At 42.8% G+C, this 16703-nt stretch overlaps 1 protein-coding gene across 3 annotated transcripts in view; it reads left to right on the plus strand.

Moving 5' to 3' along the window:
* ATPAF1 (ATP synthase mitochondrial F1 complex assembly factor 1) overlaps nt 1-16297 on the plus strand; it is a 39304-nt gene extending 23007 nt beyond the window's left edge. Inside the window, exons 4-12 of one of the 3 annotated variants that reach the window (XM_085885860.1) lie at nt 1458-1518; nt 4815-4867; nt 7616-7678; nt 9025-9075; nt 9751-9798; nt 9953-10048; nt 10194-10301; nt 11233-11467; nt 13948-16297. In XM_085885860.1, coding sequence (XP_085741986.1) covers nt 1458-1518; nt 4815-4867; nt 7616-7678; nt 9025-9075; nt 9751-9798; nt 9953-10048; nt 10194-10301; nt 11233-11467; nt 13948-13991 — 759 coding nt within the window. In that variant the 3' untranslated portion in view covers nt 13992-16297. Of the gene's footprint in view, nt 1-1457; nt 1519-4814; nt 4868-7615; nt 7679-9024; nt 9076-9750; nt 9799-9952; nt 10049-10193; nt 10302-11232; nt 11615-13947 lie in introns of those variants that run through there. The other 2 variants (XM_085885861.1, XM_085885862.1) reach the window with 2 other exon arrangements.
* The last annotated feature ends 406 nt before the right edge of the window (nt 16298-16703 follow it).

Consider the following 16703-nt stretch of genomic DNA (forward strand, 5'->3'; position numbering starts at 1 on the left):
TCTCTCTCTCTCTCTCTGGACCTTTAATTTTTCACGGCACCTTTAATTGAGATAAAATGTAATAGTGGGTTGACATGGTCAGAGGCATATCCATTGACACATTTGCATCAAATTTTCCTTTCTAGTTATGTTTATTTTGCCTTCTTCACTTGCAGGTGAATATGCAATGCTATACATTTGTAATGCATGCCGTCTGATCCTTCATCATGTAGGCATTGCATAAAACCTGATCAGTTTGTCATTTGATGAGCTCGATCGCTTTTGCCCTGTTAGAACTCAAAAGTGCGACTCAAATAAACGGTTTGACCCCCCCCCCAACCCCACAAGTTATGTTTTTAATCTTCATTATGATCCCAGTCCGAGTTTTTGACCTTGAAATAAATATTTTGTGAAATGCTATTTTATTTTGTCGTTTCAAAGTTGCGCTTCATCACAGGTGATCATTGTCAAATAGAACTAGAATGGTACTCGGTAGAGCGCATACCTCTGCCAGGGTTAACAGTTTACGTTTTGTATTCCACTGTTAGGCCAGATCCACATCCGAACCATAACCAGAATCTTATCGGCTTGTTCTCGTCACCTACCCAACTCATCCACCAAGTTTAGTCCGAATCCATCCTTAATTTTTTGAGATATAGTGATTTATATAGTTTTTGGCCTCATCACTCAATGGTGATGAATCACTTTGAAAATTTGAGTGGTCGTATCCGGATCTTTTCCTAAATCTAATCAATTCGTCCTCGTCACACACCCAACCCGTCCACCAAGTTTCATCAAAATCCATCCATAACGTTTTGACATGTCCTGCTCACAGACAGACAAACAGAGGTAATTACATAACCTCCGTCCACCTTCTATGGCAGAGGTAACAAGCTTCAATCAACTGCATCCTGTAGCGTAACTTTTTTGCTTCAATTGGAAATCGAGTTTTATGAATGTTTGCCTTCAGATGCAAACTTGCATGCTTGTATGACGTTTGATCCATTGCTAGTTGTTGCCTTTCATTACCAAGACACCCAAGTACAAACGCTTTGTCACAATGCAAAGAACAAGAGAATCCAACTGCAATGTTTTTTTTTTTTTTATCAATCGTTAATGAGCAATGGAATTATTTGAACAATTGTTAATAAATAGTTGGATGGTTCAAATTGAGTCATTCTTGAACATCGCTTCGTGATACAGATATATTAGGTTCAAATTCCATTTAGATTTTTCTACTGTGTCCTAATATCTTCAATAATGTGATTATGATATACAGTATGATGCGTAGTACGCAAAGAACTTGAAGAGTGTATTTAACAGTGAGTTGGTTCTCATTTGGCCCAGAAACGCAACTTTGGTGGGTTCCACTAGATGGTAAATGGCATCAGGTGATGATATGTGGCAACATTTAACCAGGAGAATAGTATTTTCTCTAAAGTAATGATCTGGTTTATCGCCTGTGATGGACCGTACAGGTGTGGGAAGACCGTGTTACATTCCTTCCTCGAGTGCTGCACCACATAGGCCTGATGGATGGTGGGTCCGATCTTCATCTGAGTGTACATGAGCAGCCAGCTTGAAAATAAGGCTATCATGAAATCGCTCTGCAACAAAAGTGCTTTGGGATGGATGCCACTGCTGTATTCCAATGGTCCAAGTAGTTGAATTTTAAGTTGCCATGGTCATGATTTGCTGATATTTATGTTTTATGAATTCTGTTGAAGGGCAAAGTGCTGTCTTTCAAATGGGAGGGTATCCTTGAAAATGCAGTCAAATCCAATTTCACCTTTAAGAATAGGAAATGGGTGGTCTTCAACAACAAATATGATCCATGTGGATCATTTCGCACAACATGGCAACGGCCTTGTTTATGTTGCGTGTAAATTCTTGAAATTTGTTTGAATATCAAACATACTGCATGTTAAGCTGTCATTCTGCATTCATTGATTAATAACTCGGGCGGCACGTTACGTGTTCTTGTCAACTCCTTGTGACTTGTAAGGACTTTGTCTGTAGCTCGATGTCCAATTGGCACCCTTCCATATGTGCTGGTTCTCCTGCTTCACATTTCTCGCCTTTGGATACAGTGGACATAAAAGCTCGATATCGTACAAAGAAGTGGAGGGACAGGTCTTTTCCTTTTTCTTTTTTTTTCTACTTGCTCCCACTACTCTTTCAGTCCTCCACCCAGTCATACCCCTTCCAGGCCACACGAGTTCTTCCAGCAACCCAATCCTTGTAATCCTTCAAAAATGCAGGCCCAGTGCTCACCTAACTCTTTTGTTCCTCATTTCTCCAGCTTGTGGAACCTCCTCCCCGAGTCAGCAAAATTCCACTCTTCCTTCCAGGGCTTCCTTCCTAGACAGCAGTTTATCACCATTTTGTCATATTTCATCCCTACCCTTGATCTTTTTATCCCAATTAACCCTTCCTAAATCCACCCCTCTTCCTTGCAGGTTACTTATTACCTCCACCACCGAAGGTGAAGGAGGTTATGTTTTCACTCCTCTCTGTCTTTGTTTGTTTGTTTATTTGTTACTTGCAAAATCAAAGATATTTCTTGTATATTAGTTTGTCGATTTTGTTATTCTGTCTGTCTGTTGGATTCGCTATATATGAGATATCCCTTATTGTCGGGTTTTCCGGGTGTGTGTGTGTGTGTGTGTGTGTGTGTGTGTGTGTGTGTGTGTGTGTGTGTGTGTGTGTGTGTGTGTGTGTGTGTGTGTGTGTGTGTGTGTGTGTGTGTGTGTGTGTGTGTGTGTCTCTGCAACGTGAGGCTCCACAGCACGAACCAGTGAACCGATTTCGATGAAACTTTGCCAACAGTTGCCATATGGTCTGGGAATGTGCGCGTTTGAATTTCGTTGCCAAGCAACCACCCGTTGCTGTACAGCGGCCGAAAAACCACGTACAGTATTTTCAATACTTGTCCTTCAGTTTTGAATGTAGAGAAACGAGACTTCGGAATTAAACACTTCGAGATATTTAGAAAATTTTACTCGAGCCGATTTTTGATTGAGGTTTCATTTTTTCAAATGGTAGTCCTTCAAAAATCGGGTGTCAATTTGCCGTCATTTAAGGTGTGTATACAGTGTTTGTAAGGAACTACACCGTCGTTCCACCTTCGATCTCTCCTCGATCCAAACGTTATTGACCAAAGTGAAAAGGATCCAAAATAATTGGAATCACCGGCATTTCTGTCTTTGCGGATTTCTAATAATATGTTTATTTATTTACCGAAAACAATTCCACGACCCACACACCACCTTCAATTATTTATTTATTGACTGAAAACAATTCCACGACCCACACACCACCTCCAATTATTTATTATTTAAAGTGGGCGTGGCTTATGAAAAATAGTGTGGCTCAGGAGGTGTGGTCAAACAAGAGCTTTGAGAGAAGTTTATCGGGTTTTCCGTGTGTGTGTGTGTGTGTGTGTGTGTGTGTGTGTGTGTGTGTGTGTGTGTGTGTGTGTGTGTGTGTGTGTGTGTGTGTGTGTGTGTGTGTCACTGCAACGCGAGGCTCCACAGCACAAACCAGCAAACCGATTATTTTTCAAATGGTAGTCCTTCAAAAACATGGTGTCTATTTACCATCATTTTTTTATGAGGAGTGCCAGTTGGCAAAATACGCAATAGGAAAAATCTTGCCAGGCAGAGGAACAATTGTATGTGAACCAATACGTCTTGGCAATGAATCTTCGTCGGTGGATCGGTCAGAATGAAAAGCATCGTATCCAGCGCTTCGATCCTAGCGAATCCCTCGTCGCCTACCGGCTTGTCTGTCTGTTTGTCTGTTTGTTTGTTGCCTACAGGTCACAATTTTAAACCGATCTTCATGAAACTTCACCACATAGTAGAGTTTGTCATAAGGAAGAAGGCGATTGTTTTTGAGGTCAAAAGGTCAACATAGGCCAAAGGTCAACAACTAAGGTGGTATTTCTAAATTCCTCAATTTTCATCCGATTGATTTGAAATTTGAGGAGGATTTATATTTCAGGTCACAGAATTCAACCAGTTAATTATTTTTGAGATCAACATCGACCAAAAGGTCAACGGCTAAAGGCCGAAGGTCACTCCCACCACAAGCAGGTCGGTGGTCTTTCTGTCTTCTACCATCTCCTCTCCGGTCTTGCCTCCCCCCCCCCGCTGTGTCTGCGATTTGTCCCCACCATATTTCCGCAGGGCGCTCAACGTCCGCCAACAACCCCCTTCTGGTAAAACTACCAAAATCACGAATCGCTGCTCACCTTCACTCCTTCATTCCTCTTTTTTCCCCGCCTTTGGAATAAACTCCCTCACTCTGTTCAATCCCATTCTTCCCTCCAGGCCTTCAAAACAGCTGTTCACCACCATCTCTTATCGTCGCCCATCCAAATCTTCATTTTTTTCTACCCTCGTTAATCCACCCCAAACCCACCTCCTTCAAATTCCCTGCTTTCCTTCTTGAAAGTCCCTGTAATGTCCATCTGGTATACCCCATGTTCCCTGCCCCATCCCTCTCCCTTCCACAGATCTCCTAATGTCTCTGTTCCCCACTGTTTTGTCCTTCCCACTCCCGGTCCTCTTGTCTCATGCCCACCTTGCTGTGTGTTTTGTGTTAGCTCTCATACGAGCCTCGACAAGGTAAACAACAACAACAAAAAAAACTAAGGTGGTATTTCTAAAATCCTCAATTTAAATCCGATTGACTTGAAATTTGAAGAGGATTTGCATATCAGGTCACTGAATTCAACCACCAATTATTTTTGAGGTCAAATTTGTTTGATGGATTTTGCAGGTATCTTGCTCTGCATGACGTCTTCTTCTTGTTTGTCTGTTTGTGTGCAGGATATCTCAAAAAGTTGTGGATGGATCCAGATGAAATTTTGTGGACACGTTGGGTGTGTGATGAGGATGAACTGATTAGATTTTGGTGAAGATCCAAATCCGGATCCGGATGTGATAATTTTTCAAGTGATTCTTCACCATTGAGAGATGGGGCTAAAATAGATATATGGCATGATATCTCAAAAAGTTGTGGATGGATTCGGATGAAACTTGGTGGACAGATTTGGTGTGTGGCCCGGACAAATTGATTCGATTTTAGTGAATATTCCAATCCGAATCTGAATACGAGAATTATTTAATTGTTCAAGTGATTCTTCACCATTAAGAGACAGGGCTAAAAACGATGTCATGCTGTATAGCATGATATTTCAAAAATGTATTGGGCCAGTTATGTTTTCGTGGATCAGGCATTACGTGGCGGTGGTATCTGCTCTACTGAGTGCCCTTCTAGTTATCTTTCTTAGATCATCTCTTCGAGCATGACTTAATAATATTGGTGTTGAGAGGAGAGGTGACGATCTGTCCGTCCGTCCATTCACAATGAAGTTGAAGCGGGAGATCTGGTCATTGGTGATACTGATAGAGGTCGATGAGACGTACACGATGGTATGACTTTCAAGGTCACCGAAGGTCAAGGTCAAAGTCACGAAGCCTTTGAAGTTGTGAAAATGACGATTTTCAAATTCTATCTCCTCCTACATTTCTCAAGCAATCTTGAATTTGATTGTGGCATATGAATATATGGGACAATATCTAAATTTTGATCGGGCCGGATTTTCGATATTCGCTTTCGTTTTCGTGTCAGGTGACTTCAAAGTTGGCAAAAAATGCGAAAATGACGATTTTCAAAATCTATCTCCTCCTACATTTCTCAAGCAATCTTGAATTTGATTGTGGCATATGAATCTATGGGACAATATCTAAATTTGGTCAGGACGGATTTTCGATATTCGCTTTCGTTTTCGTGTCACGTGACATCAAAGTTGGCAAAAACTGCCCTACCTTCAGGAGGCTATATATTTTCTCGCAGAGATGACCGTCACTCCCGCACGGGGGGGGTAATTTTTTTCTCTACTCTTTGTTTTTTATTTCCCCCCCGGATGCCTCTCCCCATCACTGTGCTGTCAATATGTTTCCCTTCTGTCAATGTATCTCCCTTCTTCCCTCTGTCAACTCACTGTTCCATGTGTATGCAAAATAGTTGTAATTGTAATTAATCCTCCCCCTAAAGGATAGGGGGAGCATTATTGCTGTATTATGGTTTTTTGTTTTTTTTTACAAATGGCACTCTCAGTTTTTAATGGTACCTCAGAGTTTCTTTGACCACAAGGAGTACTAAACCACCATATAGGAAAAACAATCCTTCCTGCACTTCAAATTTCCAAGCTATTTCAATTTCCGAGCTGTATATCAGAGCCAACTGGAATGTTTGGAATAAAATTTAGCATCACTCATTTGAATATAAGGTTGACACCTTTTTTTTTTAACCTTGACCTATTTTAAAGTCATGACCTATTTAGAGACATTTTGACATTTATCACCATAACTTGACGAAGGTTTGTTTGATCAGAATGAGATTGCGCTCACTCGATAGCTTTGAGTAAGCCGCATTTACGCTTGATGTACATCATCCCCCTCCAGGTTAAAGGTCAATGTCTTACACCACTAGGAGTACTGAACCCCCTTTTGAGTGTTTCTCGTTTTTCTGCCAATTTCCAAGCTGTATCTCGGAGCCGGCTGGGACTGTCCGGATGAAATTTTGCATCAATAATGGGAATAAAAGTTTGCGGGGTTGACTGTTTTTGACCTTGACCAAATTATAAGGTCATGGCCCAATTACAGACATTTTTCACAATAACTGGACTAAGGTTTGCCCGATTGGAACGGTATTGTCCTGTATAGATAGCCTCGAGCAAGGTTCATTGATGCTTAATTTACATCATACCTCTCAGAGTTAAAGGTCAAATGGCGGTCTGAGCAAAACATGCCATCATTAGATCTTGGGCTAAGGGTAAGTCTCGGGTGATCACCAAGGGGAAGCCGGGAGAGGCTTACCCTTGGCGATCACTTTGTGATCCCAGATATCGAGTTGATTTTGATGTGGTGAAAGCGAGTGTTCATCAAAGAGTTCCATAATAACCTAATGGGAGAGAACATTGCTCCACATCTAGATAGTGTAAATGCTTTGTCTGCACTGGCAGCCTGTGTTTTCTTTGTGCCAACACTGTGCTCGAGAAGCATGAAAGCTTCATATCTCCATGACCAAGACATGACAGTGATACAAATAGCATTAAGTTCTTTACACATGTGGCATCTAATTAACATGTTTCCTGCATATTTTGATGTGTGAGAAGTTCTCAAGTCATCGTCACTCCATTGGGGTTAACATCATTTAAAACATACCCTTGGTCCCAGAATGTAGCAGTAAGTGGGGCATCTTTGAGCACAGTGTGGGACATAGTGCCAACCTGCTAGTAGAGACAAGGCACAAGTGTATGTCTATACCCAGAGTTGCTTCGCCTGATGTGCTTTTTGTATGCACAAGGTCTTTAATCTTCCTCGAGTTATGTTAATGGTGTCAAAATACAGGGTGCCCCAAAAGTAAGTGGATTTTCATTTGATTATATTATTTACAAAGTGGGTATTGAAGAATAAGCAAGTTGGGAAAAGTTAAATCCATGAAGATTGCAAAAACCAACAAAGTCTGGTAACTTTTGGGGCACCGCGTGAAACGAAAATGTGATATTGTAAGGATGAGCACTTTGAAGTACAATATCCTCATTAGTAATGTACTTTCTCAGAGTCTTGCTTCCATCATGAAGCTGGAGTTGATTCAAGGCAAGGACCCAGAGGAAATTGCTGAGGTGAGGATTTTGTGGCATGAAATCTCTGCCTGAAATTATTTGTTTTCTGAACACAATGTGTTAACCTGGTTATTCATAATGCTGATGAATCCTCTCTGAGTATTTTGTTTGGCTTTGTAAAATTTTCCCAAGGGAGTCATCAGCTAATCGAATTGCAGCCTGATATAATTTTGGGTACCATTTTGCGTGATTGTTGGTGGTTTTGTTTGATATCCGGTCAGGTCAGGTATGGGAGCATGCGTCGGAGCAGTGCTTCGCTGCATCCACTTTCCACCGGTACTCCAGGGCCTCCGTCTGGCCATCTCACAGGCAGATGTCTGGCCCATCCCCATCTCCTTGAGATGCCAATCAACCTGTTTGATATATTTGTAATTTACGGTCCCCCTCTTCACCTAAAAGGATGATTGAGAGTCTACCTTCCAAGTACTATAATGCATTACTCACAATTGCAGCAGTTAAACTGGTTGAACAAATAGAAAATCTTGAACACTATACTTATAAAAGTGAGGTGGAATAAATGTGTAATGCTTAAAAGTACCGACAATGATCCATTGTATCAGTAATGGGATGATTCAAATTCAGATTTGAAGTAGGGACTCTAACTTTCATGAACTTTCCAAATTGGCAAATTTGTCTCGGCCAAGGTCGACATTTTAAGGCTCAATGACGACACAAAGCAGAAACGCGTTAAGACCAAAGTACACATGTTACATTTCAAATTCTGGCTGAAGTGCTGCCCCCTCTGGGTCACATCTCTGGAGAGACTGTGCGTTTAAACAAAAATAAAAACGTAATAACAAATGAAGGTGATGTCTGCAAATATCGAAAAAAAATTTCATGAAATGCCTGCCCCACTTTCCTGTCTCTTCAGTTTCCATCACCCCTCAGCCTTTCCTGTTGTAGTTCACTGCTTGAGCGAGCTTGTTCGGGGTGCTTGGCTCGAGCGAGCTTGGCTTGATGCTTGGGTGTGTTCATCCTTGTTGCGTTGCCCTCACTGCTGTGGGTTCAATTCCCATCGTTAATTTGCAGAACTTTTGCGCCCTCCGACAGAGCAGTCACCTGTCCAGGAAGGGTTTTTAGACACACAAACGTTTATGATTGGTTGTGAGCACCGTGATATTCCTAGCAGGACTATGGACCTCCACCACCACCACCACGATGGGGCTCGTCGTGGATTTGAACCATGTATTTAACACAGTATTTCCTGAAGCTTTGAAGTTTTCTGTGCTCATACGAAGATACTTCGGTTTTTCTTTTTCTCAAATGTACACCGGTTTGTGCGTCACTGTGCGATGCATACAAAATTATGTGCTTTTGATGACATCTTATTCTTTTCTGACCATTAGATCTGGACCCAGTATTTTTGTTCAAGACCTTCAATATCCGGAGTCGTCCCGGTAAGTTTGCACCACCTTGCAGTGCACAGGATGCAACCATTCTGCAGTAATTTATGTGTGCTTCTATTCATATCTCCATAAAAGTATGCAATCGTAATTGCTGTACACCCAGTTAGCAAATCATCAGTTGCGAAGCTCCTTCTGAGAGGTGTAAAATGCAGACATCAAATCGTCGTCAGATGACCCTTGATCGGTTTGAGCAATGACTAAGTGAATGTTCACCAGCATTCTCAGGTATAGAGAGCTACGGTTCACAATGGATTTGAAAAGTCACTGCTGCGTAATGCAGACCCAGAAAAGTGGCATTTGAGGAGCAAGCGACAAAATTGGCAAAGAGAAAATTTTAATGACTTTGCAGAAACGTTGATTATGGCTGAAAAGCCTTCTGGAATTGTCGACATATTCCCTTCCAGTTGGGTTTTTAACACATTTGGAGTTGTGGGGTTGTTTTTTTTTTACTACCGATTGAGAGGTGATTTGCCTTGAGGCTCAAAAATTGTTTTGTTTTTTTTACATTTGGGTCTGTAGTCTGTTGTTGCCTCACATTATTTCCCTACGGAATTGTGAATTAGAAATATGTTAATTGTTTAAGTACCGGTGGCTGTTGTGCTTTTTTTTTTTTTGATAATTGCAGGAGGGCAGACAAACAGCCTAATGTTGATCATCTTATTGCAGGGCAACACCTTCTCCAAGATGCTTGGCCGAGCCAGCCAGTGTCCTCTGGTGTGTCCACTCATTTTCACATTTAACATCACTGCCCTCTTTGTATTTGCTTATGCGTTCTGCAAGCAAATAGACACTGGTTCAGTTTGTGGATTATCTTGTTGATCATGTTGATGTATTGCATTCTCCCTCCATGCCACTACCCCATCCACAGTTTGTTTACGTCTTGCCTCGTTCCGACGGATATGAGTTTTTCGTCGGACAATGGAATGATCTTCAGGTGCACTTCACGTCACTCATCAATGTACAAGTGAGTGCAAGTGCAGTAACTGTGGGAGCAAGGTGGGGAAATTGTGTGTGTGTGTGTGTGAGTGAGTGAAAGAGACAGTACGTGTACCTGTGTGCGCCTGCATGTAGTCTATATCTATGTTTGGTATCTATATCTTTGGTTGCAGAGAATGGGAGAGAATGCTCCTGCTCAATTGAGCTTGCAGCACTTTGATGAGCTACAGAAGGAAAAGGGAATCGTGCTCATGGCTGCAGATGTCAACCCTCATTCCATGGTGACTTGATAATTGTGCACGCCTCGACCACAGATCTTATTTAAAATGTGAATGATGTTGGCTGTGACCTGTGCAATGGTTTGAAGCTGTTTTAATTGATGAGCAAAACAACAGAGAGAAGCAAATTCAGACTGACAGATGGTCAAAAGGTGAGCAGTTAGACAAACACATTGTGCAAGAGGTTATGAGTGATAGAAAGAAAAGGGGTGGCAGGTGAGGTGGGCAGCTTGAGTAGAAAAGAGCAGTGGTGTGTATGGGGGAGAAAGCATGAGGTGACGATGGGCAGAACTTTTGAAAGACTGGAAGGTTTGGCACTGGACAACAAACACATGGAATCAGTTTCACAAAAGAGAGAACAGAGGGATGAAGGAATGGAGGTGAACTTTCAGCACAGCTTAGAATTGAGTGGGGTAATCTGGTGTGAGTTTCTGGAAGAACATGGATGACTTTGGCAGGAGGAAGGTGGACGGAAGACTAGATGTTCGGAGGAGCGATGCTTAAGATTTAAATGATGATAATAAGAAAGCCTCCTTAAGGTGACAAATTGACCTTTTCTCTTGACCGAACCACAGGAAAGCCAAAAGGTATGGAGTTTTAATTGTAATGGTGGAATCGAGTTATTTCATTATTCTGTTATCACATTTTGTAATGCCACAGAGATTGTCATTTAGATTTGCACCAAAAGGTAAGAGTTGTTGTTCTTCAAATATTTGAAGAATATCGAGTTGCCGCTGTATTTCCCAAACCCGTACACTCTGGTTCCCTTCTGGCAACCGAACTTAAAATGAGCAAAAACAAGAAACAAACCCATCCCATCTCCTTTCCTTTGTATGTAATATGTAGATAGCCAGGCTAACCGTTTTTCCCGATGTGTACCCATACTCCTAATGATTCTTTTTCCTGACTCCACTGTCATATATTTATCTTGTAGACCTTGTTGGAAGCTCGGTGTTTGGCCAATCAAGTGCAGATGTTTTACGGTGAAGACGACTACAGTCGGGAAGCAGATGATGCAAACCAAGCGACCAGCAACTCCGGGCTTTTCAGCCTCGTTCAACAATTTACCTTCAATCCGAGTACATTTCAGCACCAATCTGTAATTGCAGCTCTCCAAGAACGAGGCCTTTCATTTGGACTTGACGGCTCCTTCAGTCAAACTGTATCCGGTACAGTACCAGACTGACGGCGGCCAAAGAAACTTGCACCATGGTTTACAAAAAAAACATTATCGGTGCAGAATGCATGAAATAAAAATTAGTTGCAATTTTATTCCCAGTCATGGAATGATAATTAAAATTATTTATTTGTTTGTATTTGAATGAAGTTGTTTTCAACCGTCTTCAAAAGGTATAAAAAATAATGTTGGTGTTTCCAATCGAGCGTCACGGGATTCACTCCATCCAAGTTAAGCCCCTGTCACACCTTGACGATTTAGCCAGCGTATGGCATCGTATCAAAATTTATCTAAAACGCTGGCGTACGCTGAACTATTGATGTTTTTTTTTCAGTTTTGGGCGTATAATAGTGTATTCATAATGAGTTGGACGTATGCATAACGTATTAGTAACGTACACAGAACGTTTCGATAACATAGATAACTGATACCAACGAATGCTTAGCGTGTTGTCGGCGTTCACAACTTATGCCCAACGATAGTCTAACTTATGCATAGCGCGGCAGCGTATCGCCGACGATCACATGGCGTAGCCTATTACAAGGCTGCCGCTCGACGATTCAAATCATATCCGCACTAGACATCAAAGTGTCAACATCACCGTCATGCCGAATAAAACTTCGAAGAATGCTGCCAAGAAGTTTCCTGGCCGTGGCGGTGTACGCGGACGCAAGGAGGATCCATCATCACCCACACCCTCCCCATCACGCTCACCCTCTGACGGAGAGGTCACCCAGTTCCTTCTCCTCCGTTCACCTCTTCTTCTCCTGGCTCTATTGGCACGCAACTGGTACAGTGTCAAATCGATTAGGTCATGTTGATGTTGGAGGACAGCTAGTAGGTATTCTCATCTCAGCCTTGCCGGATCCTCCATCTCTCGGATGACATGGACATCTTCTCACCATGGAGTCTGGAACACTGACGGGTTCCTCCTGTGAACCCCATTTTTATATTCCAATTCCCCTAAACGCTGCCAATACGCCATTATACGGTAGCTGTAAGTTAGAAACACGTTCAGTAAGTTCTGTGGTCGTCCGGAAGACGTCAATCAAATATGTCTACATTCGTCAATATGCGTTGGAGATACGTTACACATAGGTTCAAAGCACGTTACTCATAGGTTAGAAATAAGTTTCGGGTATGCTAAACATTACCTCGACGTGTTTCGACTTATGAGTAACTTACAAGTAACGTGTGTCAATGATCGCGTAACATGCCTACAACTCATGGCCAGCGTATGCGGAACGTGTGAGTCATACGCTGGCATACGTCGACAAATTTTGAGCATGCACAAAAGTTGTCGACGAACTCGGCGTACTACGACGTATGCCAGCGTGTTTCAGCGTGCTCTTAACGTATACAAAACTTACCCATAACGTATTCGACGTGTGCCAGCGTATTCGCCAAATTTTTCATACGTCGGCATGCGCTGGCTAAAACGTCAAGGTGTGACAGCGGCTTTACTCTGCGACTACAATTCACACATTGCAATGCATCGAGGAAGAAGAGGAAGAAGAACCTTTCGGAACTGTGATGACACTAATTTCCCAATAGGCTAAAAATGGTTCTGTCATATCTCTTCATTTGGGTTCAACTCCATTTCACTTCAATTCTCTTAGACCGAGACGCCTGTCGTGCGTCATATGTGAAACTAAGCAATCGAAAAGCAGAAATTTCTCCTCATTCTTTCTCATTCTCCTTTTTATCCCCACGCTTGTTGAAACAAACGGGGTGGATATTGTAATCGGCTACATCTGTCTGTCTGTGTCTGTCCGTCACGCGATCTCCTAAACGTTTGTACAGAAATTCACCAAACTTGGTAGTTATAATCCCCATGTGGCAAGAAGGTGCAAGAGCAGTACCATTTGGGCCCTGACCACTGGGGTGGGGTCAAAAGGTCAAATACCAAAAAATGCAATTACGAGCACATTTTAAAGCTTTTTTAAAACATGAAGCTTTGTGTTTGCAATCGACATTGGGGGATGCATGAAAGATGTAACAATTTGTTGCATTTGACCCCTGGTTCATGCCCCAGGGGTGGGGAATTGGGGTCACAGGGGTCAAAACAGAAAGCTCTATTTAAGTCAACATTTGATATTTGGTCAATCCTGGTGGAACCTTTTGCCCTCTTTCAACTTTGCTTCAGTGTAGGTATTTGTGATGGTGCACCATCGACTTCATTATATTTATTTATTTATTTTTAGAAGAAGTAAAATGGATAACAAATGACAATCGATCGCCATTAAATTTTGCATAGTTATATAGATTGTTCTACACTCTGGCATATATATATATATATATATATATATATATATATATATATATATATATATATATATATATATATATATATATATATATATATATATATATATATATATATATATATATATATATACACACAGGGTGTCCCAAAAAATGTACTCACATTTTGGCTCCTCATAACTCATTGAATTTTTCATTTATTTTCAGATCAAATTGACCATAATAATGGCAGAAGTACGACTAGGTTTTGAAGAAAGAAAATTTATCATAAAGTGCTACTGGAAGGACGAAAACATCATGGAAGTGCAAAGACAATTTAGAAGACATTTTCACAAAGATCCACCATCGCGACGCACCATTGCTCGCATCCGAGATAAGTTTGAAACAGATGGAACTGTGCATGACGTCCATAAGGAGGGTTCAGGAAGCCCACGTTCATCAACCACCCCCGCAAAGGAAAATCAATTGCTGGAAACCCTCCACCGATCCCACGGAAATCTGTACGACAAATGGGTCGTGAGACAGGAATCCCAAAATCAAGCGCCCATCGCATTTTGAAGCGAATTAATTGGAAAAGTTACATTCCAAAATTAATCCCCGCTCTAAATGAAGACGATCCTGACCGGAGAGCTGAATTTTGTGAGTGGTACCTGGGCAAGTGCGAAGAAGATGCAGCATTTCCATCCAAAATTGTTTGGAGCGATGAGGCCAGCTTCAAGTTAAATGGCTTAATTAACCGACACAATTTCACCTACTGGGCTCCTGAAAATCCGCCTGTTACTCTGGAACACCATTTAAACTTAGCAGTGGTTACTGTGTGGTGTGGGATATCAGCATTGGGCATCCCAGGGCCATTCTTTTTGACCAAACTGTCACTGGGGATGTTTACTTAAACTTGCTGCAGGAATCCGTCGGTCCACGTGTCGAAGAGATATTTGGTGACGAAGAGATTTACTTTCAGCAAGATGGAGTACCTCCCCACTACCATTGTGATGTAAAGGCCTATCTCGAAGCAACCTTTTCCGAACAGATGGATTGGGTGAAGAGGTAGTGTTGAATTCCCTGCGCTTTCCCCAGACCTCACTCCAATGGACTTCTTTTTATGGGGATATCTCAAAGATAAGGTTTACGGCTCAAAACCAGCAACAGTCGATGAGCTGAAAGAGGAAATTGAAAGACAATGTCTTGCAGTTCCAAATGAAATGATTCGTAACGCTGTTGAATCCATTGGTCCGCGTTATAGGCTGTGTTTGGAACGTGATGGTCGTCATTTTGAACATTTGTAAACATGCATTTATCCATTTAACCATTAATCTTGTTTCTAAGTCAATAAACAACGCATTTATTATCATTTAAAGAATGAGTACAAATTTTTTGGGACACCCTGTATATACTGTTACGAATTTGGAATTCAATTGCGCACAACATACAGGTTCCCTTAGTCAGCTATGTCGATAAGTGCATGTTCCCGAGATAGCTCACCTTCCATTGTTTAAATGTTTTGAAATCGATTAGATGTGCTGCCGATCGATTTAATAGTTAGGGAGCGAACAATGGAGACGTCCCTCCCCCTCTTCTGCGAAGAGGAAGAAGAACCCTGCGGTGACGTCAACAACTCCCTCCCACCCGTGGTTGAGCGGGGGGTGGATCACGAGGGCATGAGTCATGCCGGGTGTGGGGGATGGGGTGCAAAGGATAAAGAGGACATCTTTTCTTTATTTGTGTGGGAGTCCCGTGGTAGGGCTGAGTTCGTGGGCTGAGTTTGTAGGAGTCCCGTGGCAGAGTTCGTGTGCTGAGTCCCGTGGGAGGAGTAAGCTTTTTGCTTTGGCTGGCTCAGTGAGCTTCGGCTGCTGCTTTGTTTGGGAAGGAACTTGAGCGAGTTGTTCGGCTCGAGCTGCGAGTGGAGGCTTCTTCCTCTTCTTCCTCTGCTTCCTCTTCTTCTTGGTTCATGGAGCTTTTCGTTCTCCATTTTGTTTCCCGGCTTGGTGAGACGCATCGGCCTCTTCTTGGAGTTGGATCCTCGGGGAAGCGACGATCGACAGGAAGGATCGGCGCCTTGTCTCACCGGCATGTGTTGAGAAGCGCGGGAGGATTCGCGGGAGCTCGGGAAGGATCGCGGTGATTGGATCCAGCTCGCTCTCGCTGGAGCCCGGGTCCGGACAAGTTGAAGACCACACGAGGTGGAAAGGTTCGAGTCAAGCTCTGAGTTTCAGCTCACCTGTCCTGTGAGCTGGAGCTCGTGATTAAAGGCCTCAGCCACCGTTTCGTGTGTGTGAGTGTGTGTGTGTGTGTGTGTGTGCGTGCGTGCGTGCGTGCGTGCGTGCGTGCGTGAGCGTGCGTGTGCATGCGTGCGTGCGTGAGCGTGCGTGTGTGCGTACGTGTGTCCGTGGGCCCGTCTAATAAGTTGGAACTGCTGTTAAGTGTAGATGACTACATAACAAGTAGATGGTTGTAGTTCTTTTGTCGTGCTTTTGTTGCTTGTATAATTGCATGCGTGTTTGCCTTATTTAATTGCATACGTGTTTTATTGTAATAAATGTCCTTGTGTGAATGTAAACCTGCTCGTTGCGTCCATTCCCTCATTGACTGAACATTTCGTGCGTTGGGAGTTAGCCGTTGGTTTGCTGTAATTGGGGGACATTTGAACCGACGGTTCTCGGCGATTATGCCGCTCGGAATCGCGCACGGACCAGCTCGCCTCGGCGGTTTGTTCCGTACGAGTTCCGTCGAGGGTGGAATAACCCGGTAGTTGGATCACGTGGGTATTTAGGTAAATTGAAGATTGGCAATCGACCCTACCCCACGTGATCTGCCGATTGGCGTATTTCGGTTCTTGTACAAAGACCCGTCACTCGGAGTTATCCGGGCGGCGATCTATATTCCGGGCGATCAGTCGGGCCGACTCGACTTGCGGCTCCATTCAGAGCGGTCGGTTGGCGGCCGACTCCCCCGGCCAGTAACAA

This window comes from Eptatretus burgeri, chromosome 6, assembly GCF_056783735.1.
Source record: "Eptatretus burgeri isolate ZD-2024b chromosome 6, Ebu_testis_v1, whole genome shotgun sequence".
NCBI classification, from domain to species: domain Eukaryota; kingdom Metazoa; phylum Chordata; class Myxini; order Myxiniformes; family Myxinidae; genus Eptatretus; species Eptatretus burgeri.